At 42.2% G+C, this 20,626-nt stretch overlaps 1 protein-coding gene across 1 annotated transcript in view; it reads left to right on the top strand.

The window, feature by feature from the left end:
- The window catches only part of fyco1 (FYVE and coiled-coil domain autophagy adaptor 1), a 201,563-nt gene that overhangs the window by 62,807 nt on the left and 118,130 nt on the right, over positions 1-20,626 (top strand). Inside the window, exon 12 of the mRNA XM_033049213.1 lies at positions 4,840-4,989. Within this exon, the coding sequence (XP_032905104.1) occupies positions 4,840-4,989 (150 nt within the window). The remainder of the gene's footprint in view (positions 1-4,839; positions 4,990-20,626) is intronic.

Raw genomic sequence — 20,626 nt, 5'->3', positions numbered from 1 at the left:
CAGTGTTCACCCTATCGAACCGTGCGTAGAACGCATTGAGGTCATCAGGGAGTGATGCTTCGCTGTCATTTGAGCCGCCGCCTGATTTTGCCTTGTAGGAGGTGATGGCATTCAAGCCCTGCCACAGTTGCCAAACATCCGTCTCACCCTCCTGCTTTGAGAGGTTGGTTAGGGTGCACATCAACTCCTACCTCGACAAGAACCTCGACCAACTACAGTTCGCATACCGCCACGACAGGTCAACGGTAGATGCAATTTCACTGGATCTCCACTGCACTGGACGACTTGGACAACAAAAACACCTACATCAGGCTGTTGTTTATAGACTACAGCTCGCCGTTTAATACCATCATCCCTTCCAAGCTGATTACCAAGCTCACAGAACTGGGCCTCTGCGCATCCCTCTGCAATTGGATCCTCGACTTCCTCATCCACAGACCACAGTCTGTTCGAATTGGAGGAATCACTTCATCCTCAGTACCAATTAGTATGGGAGTACCTCAAGGCTGCGTGCTCAGCCTCCTGCTTTACTCACTCTATACCCATGACTGCATAGCCGGGCATAGTGCAAACTCCATCATCAAGTTCGCCGACGACACCACTGTTGTTGGACGAATCACAGATGGGGACGAGTATAGAAGTGAGATCGACCAACTGACCAAATGGTGCCAGCACAACAACCTTGCTCTCAACATCAGTAAGGCCAAGGAACTGATTGTGGACTTTAGTAGGAGAAGGATAAGGACCCACAATCCTGTTTATATGGTGGAAAGGGTCAATAACTTCAAATACCTGAGCGTGCATATATCAGAAGATCTTTCCTGGACCCAGCACACTGATGCAATTGTAAAGAAGGCACATCAGCGACTCTACTTCCTGAGAAAATGACGGAGATTCGGCATGTCGAAGGATATTCTCCTAAACGTCTACAGGTGCACGGTAGAGAGCATTCTGACTGGTTGCATCGTGGCCTGGTTCGGCAACTGGAGCGTCCAGGAGCGAAAAATACTACAAAAAGTTGTGACCACTGCCCAGTCCATCACCGGCTTTAACCTCCCCACCGTCGAAGGGATCTATCGTAGTCGCTGCCTCAAAAAGGCAGCAAAAATTATCAAGGACCCACACCATCCTGGCCACACACTTATCTCACCACTGCCATCAGGAAGAAGGCACAGGAGCCTGAAGACTGTAACGTCCAGGTTCAGGAACAGCTTCTTTCCCACAGCCATCAGGCTATTAAACACAATAAATAAACTATGAGCTCTGAACAGCAAAAGACTATATTATTCTTTGTTATTTACACAATATTTGTTATTTATTGAACTTCCTGTTATATACAATGTTTACATATTCACATATTCTGTTGTGCTGCAGCAAGTAAGAATTTCATTGTCAGTCTCCCTACCTGCTTCCACTACCTGCAACCTCCGGCAACCACCTGCAACCTCCGGGAACCACATGGAAACCTTGGGTGGGGCGCAAAGTCTCCAGAGGTTTCCGTTCAGGTTTCCTAAGTGGGACAGGGGCATAACTCCCGCTTTAATAGTGTCTGACCCACATTTACTCCAGCTTTTTGTGTCTTTGGTTTAAACCAGGATCTTTATACCTTCCTATACCTTTCTAATAGATCTCTTCTGCACCTGCTAGATTTAAAGAATCTAGTTCTTTAGTATGTGATGTCTAGAATTTGTTTTAATATTTCCCAAGGGGTTAGCTTGTCTTCAATAACATTTTAGTTCAATTGCCTTTATATTCTATGCCTCCATAATAACAAAGCCAAGGGCTTTATATATTTATTGTCTTCTTGACTTGTCTGGCACCTTTGAAATGTTTATTTACGTATACTACAAAATCTCTTTGTTCCCGCATTCCCCTTGAAGTTTTACTATTTAATTTACATTGCCACTCCATGCTCTACCTTAAAAAAAATATATAATTTAGTTTAATTTAGAAATACAGTATGGAAACAGGCCCTTTGGCCTACCGAGTTCTTCCTGACCAGCAATCCTCGCACATTAACACCTCCGTATTTACATTTACATCAAGCCAATTAACCTACAAACCTGTTTGTCTTTGGAGTGTGGGAGGAAATTGAAGATCTCGGAGAAAACCCAGGCAGGTCATGAGGAGAACGTACAAGCTCCATACAGACAAGCGTCCATAGTCAGGATTGAACCCGGGTCTCTGGCGCTGTAAGGCAGTAGCTCTACCGCTATGCCACTGTGCCATTCATCTCTGCTTTAAATGTTGTCCTCCATGTGCCTGCTTTTTTTCTTTGCTTAATCTTTCCATGTATTTTACTTCATTACTCACTGCACAATGTTAGCTTTAAATTTTGAAATTGTATCCAGGTATATGAAAAAACAAAGCAGCAGTGGTCTTAATTCTGATGGCAGGAAAGATTATAATGTATTCTCTCTCTCCACATACATTATAATGCAGCTATTTATCATTATTTCTTGCTTTTTCCTGGCCAATTTCATATTTGTGCATGTCCTGGTTCTCCATTTCCAAGGGCTTAGATCTTGCAAACATTTTTCACCTGGCATGATATCAAAGAGGGAAGATGATAAGGAAGGCATATGCTATCTGACAGAAAGCCTGTCAGGCTATTATCTGTCTGACAGTCCAGGAGAGGCCAATCTTCAGCATCATTGGTAACAGCTGGGTCCAATTAGTTGATATTAGTTTGTCACTTGTACTTCTCCTTATAAAACTGAGGAATTCTAGCCAGAGGGGAGAAGGTAGAGGATGAGAGAAGCAGGAGAGAAGGAGGAAAAAAGAAGAGAGCGAGAAAGGGAGACAAAGTGGGGGCACCTCCTTGCTAGCTTTGTTCTCCTGTCACAGATTTGATGAAGACTGAGCCACTGGGTCAAACGCGAGACCACTTGCGCCACTGTGTGGTCTAGACTGGACTGCTGGGAATGAAGCCTTAAACAGCCAATGCCTCTACCTGAGACTACGAATGAGCAGCTGGGGCAAGCCTGAGATGCCAGAATCTCTTCCTGTCCACAGACAACGAAGGACTACTTGTGCACACACATTGAGGTAAAGACTGGTCGCCGCGATAAACCAGAGACCACCAGCGTTGTCTCTTATAGCCCAAAGCTGAGACACCAGGAAGAAACCCTCAGGTATCAACACCTTCTCTAGGGCCAAGGGTGAACTGCAGGGAAAAGCCTGAGATCGTCATGCCTCCTCCTTCGAAGACCAGGACTAAGCAGCTGAGACAAGCCTGGGATTATCAGCATCATCGCACATGCACTCTGACGGCGAAGGACAGAGTTGTCATGCAGTCCAGGGCTTTCATGTCACTAAGTAAAATATATCACGTGAGTTCACTCAACTGTAAGTGTCGGGTGGTGGATTATGTGAAGGCAGGTAAGAGTTGATCTTGGCATCATGTTTGGCATAAACATTGTGGACCAAAGGACCTGTTCCTGTGCTGCATTGTTCTGTTCTATGAAAGGACTGCTGAAAATACTTACCAAATTTTATTTCCTACAGCAACACTCTCTTGCTTACTTCTTCAAATACCTCAATTTAGATATGCACAGAACAGGCCTTTTGGCACAACCGGTCCATGCCAGCATTTATCTTCTACATTATCCTTCGACTTCGACTCCAGTTTTTGATTATATCAAATTTGATCTGCTTGATATTTGTTAATATACTTTAATTTCCAATGTCAAGTAAATGTTGTCTCAGAATTTTTCTGGCACAAGGCTGACTAATAACTGTTGAGTTTATCCTGCTTTTTTGAAGATTAGTGCAATCTGCTGAGATTGCTTCTAGAACTACGATGTAGTCGAAGATTCTGGCCACAGCCGAGACAATTTCCACTCCTCCCTAGGTTACGTCCCATCTAGCTGGCAGAACTTTCTACTTTGAGCATTACAAATTTCCCATTACAAAGGGACCCATTACATGTTTCAGTACTTGGTCTTGGATTGGATTACATTTCATAAACACCACAGAACAGGCCATTTGACAAAACCAGTCCATTTATCTTCCACTTGATCCTTCTACTCCAGTTTTTGCTTGTGTATATGTAACAGCATAGCCCGATGCTTCATCTCCCTCGTTGCTTGTCCAGCGTTCCCCTAAATACAATAACAAGGAACTGCAGTTGCTGGTTTATACCAAAGAAAGATACGCAATGCTGGAGTAACTCAGCAGATCAGTCAGCACCTCTGGAGAACATGGATAGGTGACGTTTTGAAGACGGGTCCTGATCCGAAATGTCACCTACCCATGTTTTCCGGAGATGCTGCCTGACCCGCCGTTACTCCAGCATTTTGTGTCTTTCCTGCTAAATACACCCGTGGTGATGAGTCAAAATCCTCACCTCTTGGTGTAACAAAGTTTCTTCTGTATTGGTTTTTTGGATTTATTTGTTTCTATCTGATATTGCTGATCACTAGTTTTGCTCATCCAAACTCTATTTGATCTTTTAAAATGTTTCATAATTTTGTGGTCTGTATAAACCAAACGTTTTGTGAAGGCCAGTATTTATACTAGCCATTTAAATAACTGAATTTAAATTGCCCAGCTGCGAAGGTGAGATTTAAATATGCATCTCATCATCTTTCATCCAGATCACTGAATTACCTGACTATACGTACTATGCTTCTATTCTATATTTGTGATATCCAAATTATGATCCCGAATGGTTTCTCATTTGACACTTTACATCACTTAGTAATGCATGTAATAATAATGCAAGTAATGGACAATTTATACATTGGTACAATTTCAAGAGAATGCTCTGTCCATATTGCCAATACCCATATTTCCTTCATAATTTTTCCACTATTTATTTGTTTTTAATTATTTCAGAGATAAGGATGCTCTGTGGCAGAAATCTGATGCATTGGAATTTGAACAGAAGCTCCGCACCGAAGCTCGATGGATTGGCGACAGGGAGGTTAATTATTGTCTGGATTGTCACAGTCAATTTACATGGTTGTTACGTCGGCATCACTGCAGGTATGTCTGTAAAGTATTCATAATGTTTAGCTCCCGTTACCTTCTGGGGACTCAGATGTATTTTATGCAGTTCTCTCTTGCAAATGGAAGGAAAAAAATATGAAATAATCTATCATTTACAATACAGACTGCTGTTTTTATCTACTCTCGGATATTTTAAAAGAAGTAATTTGTACAAACTTGTATTAAAAAAAAAAAAAAAGGATTTAACGATTTAAATAATAAGTGCTGGTAATAGGGTTATTTTTGGACAATGTTTAAACTGTCACGTCGCAATACAAGGCTTATAGCACCATTTTAGGTCCTGCCTTATGACATCAGAGATGAAAGATACAATCTATCTGGTTTCACGTGGATATAAAATATACCATGGCACTCTTTCAAATAATCTATGTTTTATCCCTGATATCCTGGTAATATTCATACCTTAATTGTACATCCCCATCTTGTTTTAAGGGATAAACCTGATAGGGTCTACTGCAATCATATGACCAGATGCCTTTCCATCAAAGCTTGCAGGAGATTTTTAATTTTTTTAATGTGCATACCTGTTTCATTGTGTCCAAGGCCTTGGCATTAGATTATGTTTCAGATGAGGTATCATCTGGACCTTTTTAGTGCTGTTTAAAGATGCCCAAACTACTACTTGTCAAAGACAAAAACAGTTCTTCTTGTCATTTAGTCAACCAAGTTTACCAATATCTATCTGGATATTTATTACTATATGCAGGATGACTGTTGTATTTTCTTCTATAACAATGGTGCATCGTTTTATTTATTCAATTCTTGGGATCTGCGCATGATTGGCAATTCCAGCATTTATTGCAATCGGTGCAGGAGTAGGCCATACGGCCCTTCGAGCCAGCACCGCTATTCAATATGATCACGGCTGATCATTCACAATCAGTACCCCGTTCCTGCCTTCTCGCCATTTCTCTTGACTCCACTATCTTTAAGAGCTCTATCTTACTCTCTGCCTTTGCTGGGTCAAAATGCTGTAATTCTTTGCCTAACCACATTGTGGGTATACCCACATCGCAAGGACTGTTGCAGCTCAGTTAGGCAGCTAATATCATCAAAACCCACAGCATACGGGCCATGCTCTCATCTCGCTGCCACCTTCAGGAACCATGACCTGAGAACCATGACCTACAAATTCAAGAGTAGTTTCCTCTCATCAACCATCAGGCTCTTGAACCACACTGCACAACCCCAACCACAACCCTATCTCAACAACAGTCTACTGTAGACTTTGTTTAGGTTGCATCATTCTTTTGTTTGCACTATTTGGGTCAGGTTTCCTTGCATTACTGATAATTTAGTGTATTGTTGATTATTATATACTATTTGCTGTCTTGTTGCGTTAATGTGCCGGTAAAGCTACAGCAAGGGAGAGTTTCATTGTTCCATTCCCGGTGCATATGACAACAAAACATTCTTGACTATTGTTTTGATGTAGTTAGAATGAAGGAACAGTGACTCATTTCCAAGTCAAACTGCTTGGAGGGGATTTTGCAGCTGGTGGTGGTATTCCCATTGCAACGACTGCCCTTGTTCTCTGCATTCGTAGAGGTTGCAGATTTGAGAGGCATTAGCAGATTACTTTGGGTGAATAACTGGTGTATTTTATAGAAGAAGCACTACCCAGCCACTGTGAGTTGGTGGTGAAGGGAATGAAGATTTGGAGTGTTCGATGGGTGCCAATCAAGCAGGCTGCTTTGTCCAGGGTTGTGCTGTTAGATACAGAAAACTGAGTAGCTCAGCGGGTCAGACAGCGTCACTGGAGAAAAGGAAGAGGTGACGTTTCGGGTCGAGTCTGAAGAAGAGTCTCGACCAGAAACGTCACCTCTTCTTTTTCTCCAGAAATGGTGTCTGACCCGCTGAGTTACTCCAGGTTTCTGTGTCTATCTTCGGTTTAAACCAGCATCTGCAGTTCCTTCCTACACATTTCAGTGTGCTGAGGTTCTTGAGGTTTGTTGGAGCAGCATAAATCCAGAAAATGGATGAGAATTCCCTCACTACTGACTTGGACCTTGTAGAAATGGAAATGCTTTTGCATATCAAGAGTTCACTTTGTACAGCATTTGCACTATGGGCAGTTTACTTGAGCCTATGCCAGATTTTGATGAGTAAATGCTGCTTCATTGTAGTTTAGTTTAGAGAAACAGGCCCTTCAGCCCAACAAGTCCGCACCGACCAGCGATCCCCGCGCATTAATACTATCTCACACACACTAGGGTCAATTTACACTTGTACCAAGCCAATTAACCTACAAACCTGTACGTCTTTAGAATTTGGGAGGAAACTGAAGATCTCAGAGAAAACCCACACAGTCACGGGGAGAACGTATAAACTCCATACAGACAGCACCTGTGGTCAGGATCGAATCCGTGTCTACTGGCATTGTAAGGCAGCAACTCTACTGCTGTGCTAATTAGTTGAATTGGATGTGTTCTACTTTTTGTAAATATGACATGCTTGGGCAATATTCTACATTGATGTCACCAGGAACTGCGGATGCTAGTTTACAGAAAAAGACAGAGTTCTGGAGTAACTCAGTGTGTCAGGTGGCAATCTTCATTCCCTTCACATGGATTGGTGTTCTAATAATGTTGGCTAGAGACCCTACCTGACCCACTGAGTTACTCTATCAATTCGTCATTTTTTCTACATTGTTGGATGGAGTATTAGCAGTTTTGTAACTATACTGGGCCGCCTGGCTAGAGGTACTGCTTGGTACACAAAAATGCTGGAGAAACTCAGCAGGTGCAGCAGCATCTATGGAGCGAAGGAAATAAGCAACGTTTCGGGCCGAAACCCTCCTTCAGACTGACAGACCCCAGTCTGAAGAAGGGTTTCGGCCCAAAACGTTGCTTATTTCCTTCGCTCCATAGATGCTGCTGCACCCGCTGAGTTTCTCCAGCATTTTTGTGTACCTTCGATTTTCCAGCATCTGCAGTTCCTTCTTGAACACTAGAGGTACTGCTTCTCGTATATGATTTGTGGGTTTGTTTGTCTTGGGGTGCTGTAGTACTGGCAGTAAACCAGTAGGGGGGATCAGTAAGGAAATCGAAGATGGCTACACACAGATAAACACCGTGCTTTCTCTTGGTACATAAACTGGATATGGCATGCATCTAAATGTTGTTTTGCAGTGTGTGACTAATCAGCAAGATTTTGTTTTGGCAATTAAAATTTAAGGATGGGGGGAAACTAGGGTAACAAAATTTGGTTGGTGCAATCTGAAGGTTTAAAAGAAGATTTGGTTTCTTATTTTGAACGGTTTGAAATAATTTTTAGTAGCAAACTATATTCCAGATAAAAAGAGCAAATATATTCTTTGCTCTTTTGGATCCCACAGATATTGTACTTTTAAAAAATTCTGGTTGCGCCAAAGGGGGGGGGGGGGGGGGGGGGGGGGGGGGGGGGGGGGGGGGAGGTGTTGGAGGAGGGTGTTCACCCTCCCATTGGTAAGGAACATTTTCAGCTTTAAATTGTGCAATATGGTGCATACTGTATCGAGTCTTTTAACACACTTGAATGCAATATATATGCTTTAAATTAGATTAGTATAAATAAGGTTAGACTAAATTACATTCCTAATTAAATTCCACAGTAGAGTCAGGCTCTGATCAACAGGTGCAGCACATGAATGATCTTAGTGTATTAATGTATGGAAATCAGGTTATAATCAAACACTTGGCCAATGTTGACCAACCTGGGTCTGACTGCACACCTGGTCCTACTCCTGGTCCTGACTCCAGTTGCATACCTTATCTCATTCCTGTCCCTTAGTCCAGCCTTACACCTGGCCCCCTATTCTACCCTGATCATAGCTGCTTACCTGCTTGGGTTCCCAGTGCTGAACACTCCCCTGGTCCCAGGTTTGACTGCACACCTAGTACTATTCCAGACCTTGACTATGGATGCACACTTGGCCTTGCTCCTAGCCCCTTTGCACTGACAATATATCTGGCCCACACCTGACCCCCTATTACGTTCAAGTCCACAGGTGCTTATCTAATGCAGTAATCCTTTGTGGGGCACTTCACAGACCAAATTATGGATAACAAAATTTGCTACATTCATTTGCTTCCTTGTTATCTAACATGCTGGTTACTTTGTCAAAGAAGTCATCAATTGGTTGAACACAATTTCTCATCCATAAAATTATACTCACTCAGCTGTATAAGTATCCTGTTACCATTTCTTTCGTTTTCGTAACAAACTGTCCTGAAGTCATTTTCACCCCCAATATTTTCAGTATTTTGCTGTCTTCCTCTTATCTGGGACTTTTCCAAAATGCAAAGTCCAATAACTATATATTTAAGCAATATTATTCTATTAAATGTGATCTTGAGAGTACATAATATTTTCTGTGGTATTCATAACTCAAGAATGATGAAAAGATCTTTGTTTTGATTACACCTACCAACATGCATACATTATTACATTACAGTTAATATGGACAGAAGGCAAATTTTTGTTCCAATGCTCCCCATTCCCAATTACTTTTACATTGAAGTGATTGAAATCCAAGTGAAGTTTAAATGGCATCATAAAAGTAAAACCTCCGGAATGGATGATATTCATTACGTGGTTGGTTGGGGTCAGTATCAGCACAATTACTATATTAAACTTTGAATCTTCAGATGTCCTGGTTCAATCTAAAACTAAAGACAAATAATAATCTCCTCACACATTCCCCTGCAAGTATCTCTCTCACTCCTTTAAAATATGCCCCTTCTTTGAACAAGCTCTTAAATATCGCATCTGAATCAGTTTCCTCTGAGGATGTTCATCTACGTGTTCAATTAATAAAACAACGAGATTAGGGACATTTCTATTCAACCTGTCAAAGGAATTGGGGGGGGGGGGGGGGGGGGGGGGGATTTAGAAATAGTCAGTGAGGTAAACAAATATAATAATTGAGTGGAAAAAGACAATAGTGCTGTCTTCCCAACTGAAATAAATAATGGGTATGTTGTGACAGACAGCCTGACACCTTGCATGTCATTTTAATATTACACTTATCCCATCCCCCTGGATATTCTGGATTAATAAATTAAGGTTTTGTCAACTAATTACACATCAGGCTAATTACAAATCAATAACATTAGCCAACTCCGAAACATAAAGCGCTGAGCATTGGGATCCAGACATCACGGACAACTGGCCTCAGTACCCCGCTCACATCTGGCAGTGTTCTCCGTCTGAACCAGGGACCGCGGAGCGTTTTTGAAAGTGAGGAGGCTGAGCCTTGCTCTTCCGCCTTGCTCCCTTTTCCCCCCCTCTCTTTCTCCTGTCTATCCTATTGCTCTTTGCCCCCCCTCTCTCTCTCTCTCTCTTTCCCCCGTTTCTCTCTTTCCCCCTCTCTCCCTCTTCCCCCTCTCCCTTCCCCCTCTCTCTATCCCTCTTCCCCTCTCTCCCTCTTCCCCCTCTCTCCCCTTCCCCTCTCTCTTTTACCACCCTCTCTCTTTACCACCCTCCTCTCTTTAACCACCCCCTCTCTTTTACCACCCCCTCTCTTTACCACTCCCCCTCTCTCACCCCCTCTCTCACCCCCTCTCTCACCCCTCTCTCACCCCCTCTCTCACCCCCTCTCTCACCCCCTCTCTCGCCCCCTCTCTCACCCCCTCTCTCACCCCCTCTCTCACTCCCCCCTCTCTCTCCACCCTCTCTCACCCCCTCTCTCTCCCTCTCCCTCTCCCCCTCTCTCACCCCCTCTCTCACCCCCCCTCTCACCCCCCCTCTCACCCCCCTCTCACCCCCCCTCTCACCCCCCCTCTCACCCCCCCTCTCACCCCCCCTCTCACCACCCCCCCCCCTCTCACCCACCCCCCTCTCACCCCCCCCTCCCTCCCCCCCCCCCCTCCCCTCTCCCTCCCCCCCCCTCTCTCCCCCCTTCTCTCCACCCCTCTCCCCCCCTCTCACCCCCCCCCCTCTCACCCCCCCCCCCCTCTCCCCCCCCCCCCTCACCCCCCCCCCTCTCACCCCCCCCCCTCTCACCCCCCCCCCTCTCACCCCCCCCTCTCACCCCCCCCTCTCACCCCCCCCCCTCTCACCCCCCCCCTCTCACCCCCTCTCTCTCACCCTCTCCCTCCTCTTTCCCCTCTCCCCCTCCTCCTCTCTCCCCCTCCTCTCTCCCTCCTCCTCTCTCCCTCCTCCTCTCCCCCTCCTCCTCCTCTCTCCTCTCTCCTCCTCTCCCCGCCTCCTCCTCTCCTCCCTCTTCCTCTCCTCCCTCCTCCTCTCTCCCTCCTCCTCTCCTCCCTCCACCTCTCCTCCCTCCTCCTCTCCCATCCCCTGCCTCCCCCCCCTCTCTCCCCTTCTCTCCTCTCCTCACACCCCCTCTTCCAGCCCCGCCCCCTGTCTCCTTCTCCTCTCTCTCCCCCTCCCTTTGAGAGTCTTTGTCCTTCGGCACAGAGACTCTCACGGCAGCGGCGCAAAGCTTCCAACGCCTCCGATGGCCCGGGACTCTTGCACTGCTCCATGGCCGGAGCTGCAGCGAGCGACTCACCAGCCCCGCAAACACTCGAAGAAAAGTAATTTGGGTAGTTAGCTGTTTGTACAACTTAGGGATACGGATGGAATATAACTGTATTGACCTGGGAGGAAAATCAATGATCATGGAGCTGCACACCAGAGCATCTGTATCACTTGTGCAAGAACACCTATAAAAAGGGAAACTGGAGAAGTGACTACTGCAGCCATAGCACTTTCACTGTCATAGAAACCAGACAACATTTCGGTTCTGCAAGAGATTCCATTTCTATTGACGTACAGAGGCATTTGGACCCTGACTGGTCAATGTGAAAGGAAACAGGCCTGTATTATTTGGAAGAAATTGACTGGAATAGATAAACTTGCATTGGGGGGAGGTTCTTTGCCTTGCAAGGCAAAGACAGTACTCCACAGCATGTACTATAGGAAGGGTTGTTTGGACATGCTTCTATCTTTAAGGAAGGCTATGAGAAGGTTTAGATTTCAGAACGATGTTGTATATGGAAACAAGCCACTCGTATCTTCCACAAAACACAAGATGCTGGAGGAACTCGTCAGACTACATCGTTGAAGAAAATGGACAAATGGCATTTTGGGTTGGGACTCTTCAGACAGATCATAATGGGGGGGGGGGGGAAGGAAGGGTGGGTGAAAGTTAGAAAACGAAGGTGGGAATGGGACAAAGCCTGGCAGGTGATAAGTGGATACGGGTGAGGGGGTTTATGATTGGCAGATGGATGAAGTAAGTGACAAAGGTTGGAGGTGAAATGGAGACAGAGCATGAGATAAGGAGGAACAAGGTGTGATGTGTAAATACAGACTGGTGTATATAAGGAGACAGAGAAAGGGAAGGAGGGGGAAATAAAAGGGAAATAGGGATGGAAATGGGAGATGAGCTTAGAAAGGAGGCTAACGGAGATCTATGAAGAAGTAATCAGGAAGGCTGATGAAGACAATGCTGCAGATGTAGTCAATTTAGCAAGTCCTTTGTTAAGATTCCACATAGTAGTCTGTTCTGGGAGGTTAGATCACATAGGATTGAGGGGAGAGCAAGCTAACTGGGTACAGAATTGGCTTAATGGTAGGAAACAGGATGGTGGTGAAATTTTTGATTTTGAGACTGGAGGCCTATGGCTTACGGTGTGCTACAAGGAGAGGTGTTGTGCCCATTGTTTTTTGTCACCTTTATCACCAATGTGGATGTGAATGTACAAGGCATGATCAATAAGATTGCTGATGACACTAGAGGCGGTATTGTACACAATGAAGCTGGTTATCAAGAAGCACAGTCGGATCGTGATCGGCTGGGCGGGTTGTGAAATAATCCAAATAAATATGAAATGGGAAGTCAAACCAGAGCAGGACATTCACAGTGAGTGTTGTGGAACCGAGAAATCAAGGAGTACAAGTACGTAGTTTCCTGAAAGTGACATCATAGTTAAATAGAGTGATGAAGAAAGCTTTTTGAATGCTGTTGATCAGCCAGGGAATTGAGTATAGAAATTGGGATGTTACATTAAGATGTTGATGAGGTCAAACTTTGAGTATCTCTGGAATCTAAAGTAAAGCTGGAAAGAGACAGAGAAGATTTATGAGGATGTTGCAAAGTTTGGAGGGCCTGAGCTATAGGGAGAGGTTGGGCAGGCTGGACTTGGAGTGCAGGAGGCTGAATGGTGATATTATAGGCATTCTAGACATTTATCAACAAGGTAAATCATACAAAATTAATCCAGCATTCTTATGTGCGTGGGAGATTGTCTCACTATTTTAATTGAGTTTTATGAATAAGGCTGATGAGGGCAGGGCTGCAAATGTAGTCTGTACCGGCTTTAGCATATATATTGTTTATCATAGAAGGCCATTCAATCATTCTGGTCCATGCTAGCTCTCAATAGCACAATATTATCAGTCCCATTCCCTTTATTTCCCTGCAACCCTGCAATTAATTCTCTTGTATGTGTGCATATACTCCCCTTCATTGTTTCCATATTACCAATAACAATGGGCCATTTGCAGTAGTTAATTCATCTTCTAACTTATTTTTGTGATGTAGGAAGAGGAACGCAAAGTATCAGATGGAAATCCATGCGGTCCCAAGGAGAACATACAAACCCACAGAGAATGCACCTTGCTGGAGCTGTGAGAAGACAGCCAACTGTAGCCAGTTTCAGACATCACTAGGTTAAATGTTGACATTAGTTAGTCATGGTGTCCAACAGCACAGAATCAGGTCCTTTGGCTCAACTCGTCCATACCAATTAAGATACCCCAACCACCTAGTTCCATTTGCCTGTGTATGGCCATATCCTTATAAACTTTTTCTATTCATGTACCTGTCCAAATGTCTTTTAAATGTGGTTATTGTACCCGTTTCAACAACTTCATCTGGTAGTTTATTCCCTACACCCACCACCCTCTACGAAGAGGTTGTCCATTAAATTCCTATTAAATCTTTCCCTTCTCATCCTAAAGCTATGCCCTCTAGTTCCCCTACCCTGAGAAAGACATTCCTGACATTGATTGCATTCATTGTAGTTTTCATATGTTCTCCCTGAGACTGCACGGTTTACTCTGGTACTTCCATTAGGATCCAGGGAGAGCTAGCCAACTGGATGGAGAATTGTGTAGGAAGGAATTGCAGATGCTGGAATTGCATTCATGAAAGGAATCTAAGGGTAATGGTGGAAGGTTGTTTTTCCGACTGGTGGCCTATGACTAATGGTGTGTGTCAGGGAATGGTGCTGGGTTCATTGCTGTTTGTGGTTTATATCAACTATTTGGATGAGAATGTATGCATCGATAAGGTTGCAGATGACTCGAAAGTGGGTGGCACTGTATATAGCGAAGATGGTTATCAAGAATTGCAGCAGGATCTTCAGCAGCTGAGCTGAGGAATGGTTAATGGAGTTTAATGCAGATGTGAGACGAGTTGCTTTGAAAGTCAAACCAGGGCAGGGCCTTCACAGTGAATGGCAGGGCTCTAGAGAGTGTTTTAGACCAGAGGGATCTTGGATTGCAGCTACATAGCTACTTGAAAGTCGCATCACAGATAATTGGGTGGTCAAGAAGGCTGAGTGGTCCTATTCAACCTTCCACTATGTAGGTGATAATTAGTATGATAGAGAATAAATTGACTAGATGAGATATGCCAACTTCTCGACTATAACAAATCCACTGACTCCCACAACTATCTTGACAACACTTCTTCCCACCCTGCTTCCTGCAAAGACTCTGTCCCCCTACTCCCAATTCCTCCGTCTATGCCACATCTGTGCCCAAAATGAGGTGTTCCATACCAGGGCATCAGAGATGTCCTCATACTTTAGGGAACGGGGTTCCCCTCTTGCATCACAGATGAGGCTCTCACACCTGTCTCGTCTGTACCCCGCAGCTCCGCCCTTGCTCCCCCTCCCCCTAGTTGCAACAGGGACAGAGTCCCCCTAGTCCGTACCTTTCACCCCATCAACAGTTGCATACAAAACGTAATTCTCCGACATTTTCGCCACCTCCAACGAGATCCCAACACTAGTCACATCTTCCCATTCTGCCTTCCGCACAGATTGTTCCCTCTGCAACTCCCTGGTTAACTCAACCTTAAAAGAATCACAATAAAATAAATTGAAGAGACTATTAATTCACTGAATAATGGTAAAACGCCAGGCCCAGACGGGTTTCGTAAAGAATTTTATTAACAAAATTATGATTTAATCTCCTGCGTTTACAAGTGCTTTATATACACGCATTTAAAGAACAGACACTACCACAAACTTTAGCCGAATCAACTATTACACTGATACCCAAAAAAGATAAAGATCTCGAAGAGCTGGGATCATATAGAGCAATAGCTCTGCTAAATACAGATCAGAAAATATTTGCTAAAACCCTGGCAAGAAGACTAAGCAAATACATTAGTAAATTAATACACCCTGATCAAACTGGGTTTATACCCAAGAGACACTCATTCACCAACTTGAGACGCCTATTTAATATAATGTACTCATATCGAACGATCAAAGACTTATCAATTATTTCATTAGATGCAGTAAAATCATTTGACCAAGTAGAATGGAAATATCTTTTTACAGTATTGCAAAAATTTCAATTAGGAGAAAACTTTATTTCATGGATAAAGTTGTTATATGACAAGCCGACTGCCAGAATACTGACTAATCAAATATTCTCACCTAAATTTCAGTTATCCAAAGGCAATAGTGTGCATTAATGATGGGGGAGATATTGAACAATGTCTTTTCTTCGGTATTCACCAAGGAGAAGGATATTGAATTATGTGAGGTAAGGGAAACGAGTAGAGTAGTTATGGATACTATGAGTTTCAAAGTAAAAGAAGTACTGAGACTTGAAAAATATAAAAGTGGATAAGTCTCCAGGACCTGACAGGATATTCTCTAGGACATTGAGGGAAGTTAGTGTAGAAATAGCCGGGACTATGACAGAAATATTTCAAATGTCATTAGAAACGGGAATAGTCCCCGAGGATTGGCGTACTGCGCATGTTGTTCCATTGTTTAAAAAGGGTTCTAAGAGTAAACCTAGCAATTATAGACCTGTTAGTTTGATTTCAGTGGTGGGCAAATTAATGGAAAAGATACTTAGAGATAATATATATTAGCATCTGGATAAACAGGGTCTGATTAGGAACAGTCAACATGGATTTGTGCCTGGAAGGTCATGTTTGACTAATCTTCTTGAATTTTTTGAAGAGGTTACTAGGGAAATTGACAAGGGTAAAGCAGTGGATGTTGTCTATATGGATTTTAGTAAGGCCTTTGACAAGGTTCCTCATGGAAGGTTGGTTAAGAAGGTTAAACTGTTGGGTATAAATGCAGGAATAGCAAGATGGATTCAGCAGTGGCTGAATGGGAGAAGCCAGAGGGTAATGGTGGACGGCTGTTTGTCGGGTTGGAGGCAGGTGACTAGTGGGGTGCCTCAGGGATCTGTGTTGGGTCCTTTGTTGTTTGTCATGTACATCAATGATCTGGATGAAGGGGTGGTAAATTGGATTAGTAAGTATGCAGATGATACCAAGATAGTTGTGGATAATGAAGAGGATTTCCAAAGTCTACAGAGTGATTTAGGCCATTTGGAAAAATGGGCTGAAAGATGGCAGATGGAGTTTAATGCTGATAAATGTGAGGTGTTACACCTTGGCAGGACAAATCAAAATAGGACGTACATGATAAATGGTAGGGAATTGAAGAATACAGTTGAACAGAGGGATCTGGGAATAACCGTGCATAGTTCCTTGAAGATGGAATCTCATATAGATAGGGTGGTAAAGAAAGCTTTTGGTATGCTAGCCTTTATAAATCAGAGCATTGAGTATAGAAGCTGGGATGTAATGTTAAAATTGTACAAGGCATTGGTGAGACCAAATCTGGAGTATGGTGTACAATTTTGGTCGCCCAATTATAGGAAGGATGTCAACAAAATAGAGAGAGTACAGAGGAGATTTACTAGAATGTTGCCTGGGTTTCAACAACTAAGTTACAGAGATAGGTTGAATAAGTTAGGTCTTTATTCTCTGGAGCAGAAGGTTAAGGGGGGACTTGATAGACGTCTTTAAAATGATGAGAGGGATAGACAGAGTTGATGTGATCAAGCTTTTCCCTTTGAGAATAGGGAAGATTCAAACAAGAGGACATGACTTCAGAATTAAGGGACAGAAGTTTAGGGGTAACATGAGGGGGAACTTCTTTACTCAGAGAGTGGTAGCGGTGTGGAATGAGCTTCCAGTGGAAGTGGTGGCGGCAGGTTCGTTGGTATCATTTAAAAATAAATTGGATAGGCATTATGGATGAGAAGGAAATGGAGGGTTATGGTATGAGTGCAGGCAGGTGGGACTAAGGGGAAAAAGTTGTTCGGCACGGACCTGTAGGGCCGAGATGGCCTGTTTCCGTGCTGTAATTGTTATATGGTTATATGGTTATTATCACCTCTGTTATTTGCCCTTGCGATTGAACCTTTAGCAGAAATAATAAGAGTACATCCGAATATTCATGGCTATAATACTAAATATTCTAATAATAAAATATTGTTGTATGCAGATGACATACTACTATATATCACCAATTCCCAAGTTAGTATTCCAAACATACTAAATCTCATAGAGGAATTCGGTCCCTTTTCAGGATATAGAATAAATTGAAAAAAAGTGAAATTATGTCAATAAAACCTCAAGATCCGAAACATAAGTTAAATATCTTGGAGTTTACGTAACTAGAAAATACACTTTATTTCAAGCAAACTTTCCACCATTAATTAACAAACTAAATGCCCTTATTCAATTTTGGAAAACGCTTCCAATTTTCCTCATGGGTAGAATGAATTCCATAAAGATGATCTTCCTTCCATAAATCCTATACCTATTTCAATCATTACCGATTTTTCTCCCTAAATTTTTTTTTTTTTTAAACTCGATTCTGTGATCACAAACTTTATTTGGGATTATAAAACACCCAGAGTCCATAAACGACATTTATGTAAACCCAATGAAATTGGCGGACTGGCTCTCCCTAATTCTTTGTACTATTACTGGGCAACGAATATTAAAAACTTAATCTATTGGATGGACAACACATGCCTGTAGCGGGAGATTTTCATATCTTTCAGGTAATTAGCACCTTAGCCGCTATTTGGATGAGAATGGTTGAAGGGGGTGTCTTCTAAACGCATGCGAGCTCACTCACAGAGACCTTCAGAGCTTCCCCTCAGATATGGTTTCTAAACAGTCTTTTGATGAATAAATGCTTTATTGTTGATAGAAAACAGTGAGATACATCCAAATTTCTTCCGATTCGTTACTACAATCTTCTTTGAACTCCAGCTTATCACTTTAGACATTAGAAAACTCCGCGTGTTCCTGTAACACTGGCATGATCCCGCATGTGGCCCGCATGGTAGAAGGGTTAACCTTTCCCCCTTGTCACTCCAAACTAAACTAAAAACTAAACGCTGCGCAAGCATCTAAGCTCCAAACACGCCCAAAAACATGCCATAAATCCCACCCACAATATAACGGGCAGTCTAAAATTTAAAGGCACATGCCATCATCAATGACATGCAAAACAGGCCAAATGGCCACTACAATGCCAACAGGTAAACTGGCTAACAATGGAGAGAGAAGATTGTTCGCCTTTTAATATAGGCGCGATTCTTCTCTCTCCAATAAATCTGAAGAATTCAGTATATGAGAAAAACCCGATTATTCATAGTACCTTATGAATCTGGAAACAAGTGAAGTCAACCCTTAAATTGAGAAATTTATCTCTTCTCTCACCAATCGCCAACAATCCCTCATTTAAGCCGACTATTTTAGACAAGGTGTTTACACATTGGGAAAGATTAGGAATTAAAAAACTGGGAGATCTTTATGATGGGGACTCTCCTCTCATTTCAAGAATTACAGTCGAAATATCATCTGAAAGCTAGCCAATACTTTAGATATTTTCAAATACAAGACTATCTGAAATCACATACCCAAGACTGTCAATATATGGTTCCAGACATACTAGATGAATGCATGATTAGAAACTCGGATTCTTCATAAAACGTATTCACGAATTTACTATTTCTTATTGGACACAAAATTAATCCCGTATACGAATAAACCATCATATCATAATAGTATTATTTCTGATCATTCACCATTGACTTTTATACTTAAAATCGAGGGAATGCCGGGTATAAAACCTTTTTGGAGATTCAACGCACACATATTAAATAACTCGCAGGGCTATGAGTATATAAAAGAACAAACAAAAATTTTTTTCGAAATAAATGACACACCGGGTATTTCTGCACTGCTATTATGGGAAACCTTCAAGGCATATATTCGCGGCGTCATAATCTCTTACCAAAGTTTTCAAAATAAGGAAAATAAAAGGGAACTTCAGCGGATAGAACAGGAAATAAAATTACTAGAACTGGACAATGCAACTGACCCAACCATAGATAAACATAATAAGATAACTTTATTGAAATATAAAATCAATAGAATACTATCGGCAAGAGTAATAAGATTATTCCAAATTACAAAACAAGCACACTTCGAATTTGGGGATAAGCCACATAAATTACTTGCGAGGCAACTGAAGCAACAAGAAAAGGAAAAAACTATCACTAAAATTAAATCGGATAAGGGTGAGTTTCTAACACTGCCAAAGGATATTAATAAGAGGTTTGCCCAATTTTATCATAATTTATATACATCTAAAATAAATACAGATGTTAGTAAAATCACAATTTTTTTAGATAATTGCAATCTCCCAGTTTAGTTTAGAACAAGAGCAATTAGGAGCACGGATTACTAGTGAAGAAATAAAACAAATAATAAACTCACTGAAAAATGGGAAGACCCCAGGACCAGATGGTTTTAGTAATGAATTTTATAAAAGATTTCAGGAGTCAATTGTACCAAGATTATTCAATTTATACATGCAGGCTTATACCGAAAATAAACTACCAGAAACCCTAGCAGAAGCAACGCTTATACCAAATAAAGATAAAGATTTAGATGAACCGGGTTCTTATAGAGCTATTTCACTTCTAAATACGGATCAGAAAATTTTAGCAAAGATTCTAGCTAGAAGACTAAATAATTATATTAACAATTTAATAAATACGGATCAAATGGGATTTATACCCAAAAGACAATCATTTAATAATTTGAGAAGGCTTTTCAATATAATGTACTCTCACAATGAGGACAATGAAGATATTTCAGTTGTTACGCTGGATGCAGAGAAGGCATTTGATCAGGTAGAATGGCAGTATTTATACAAGGTACTCCAAAAATTTAATACGGGAGAGAATTTTAGTAGATGGGTTAAACTACTTTACGATAGACCTACGGCAAGAATATTAACTAACAATATGCTATCTCTAAAATTTTACTTATCAAGGGGTAATAGGCAAGGTTGTGCCTTATCACCATTGCTATTTGCCCTTATGATAGAACCGCTGGCCGAAAGGATTAGAAATCACCCGAATATTCACGGATATAGCACTAAGGACTCAAAGAATAAAATTTCATTGTACGCTGATGATATCCTTTTATATATTACTAATACACAAACGAGTATACCCACATTAATTGAGGAATTCGGCTCTTTTTCAG

Source organism: Amblyraja radiata, chromosome 2, assembly GCF_010909765.2.
Source record: "Amblyraja radiata isolate CabotCenter1 chromosome 2, sAmbRad1.1.pri, whole genome shotgun sequence".
NCBI classification, from domain to species: domain Eukaryota; kingdom Metazoa; phylum Chordata; class Chondrichthyes; order Rajiformes; family Rajidae; genus Amblyraja; species Amblyraja radiata.
The sequence above is the reverse complement of the archived record's forward strand: the minus strand, read 5'-3'. Positions and strand labels throughout refer to the sequence as shown.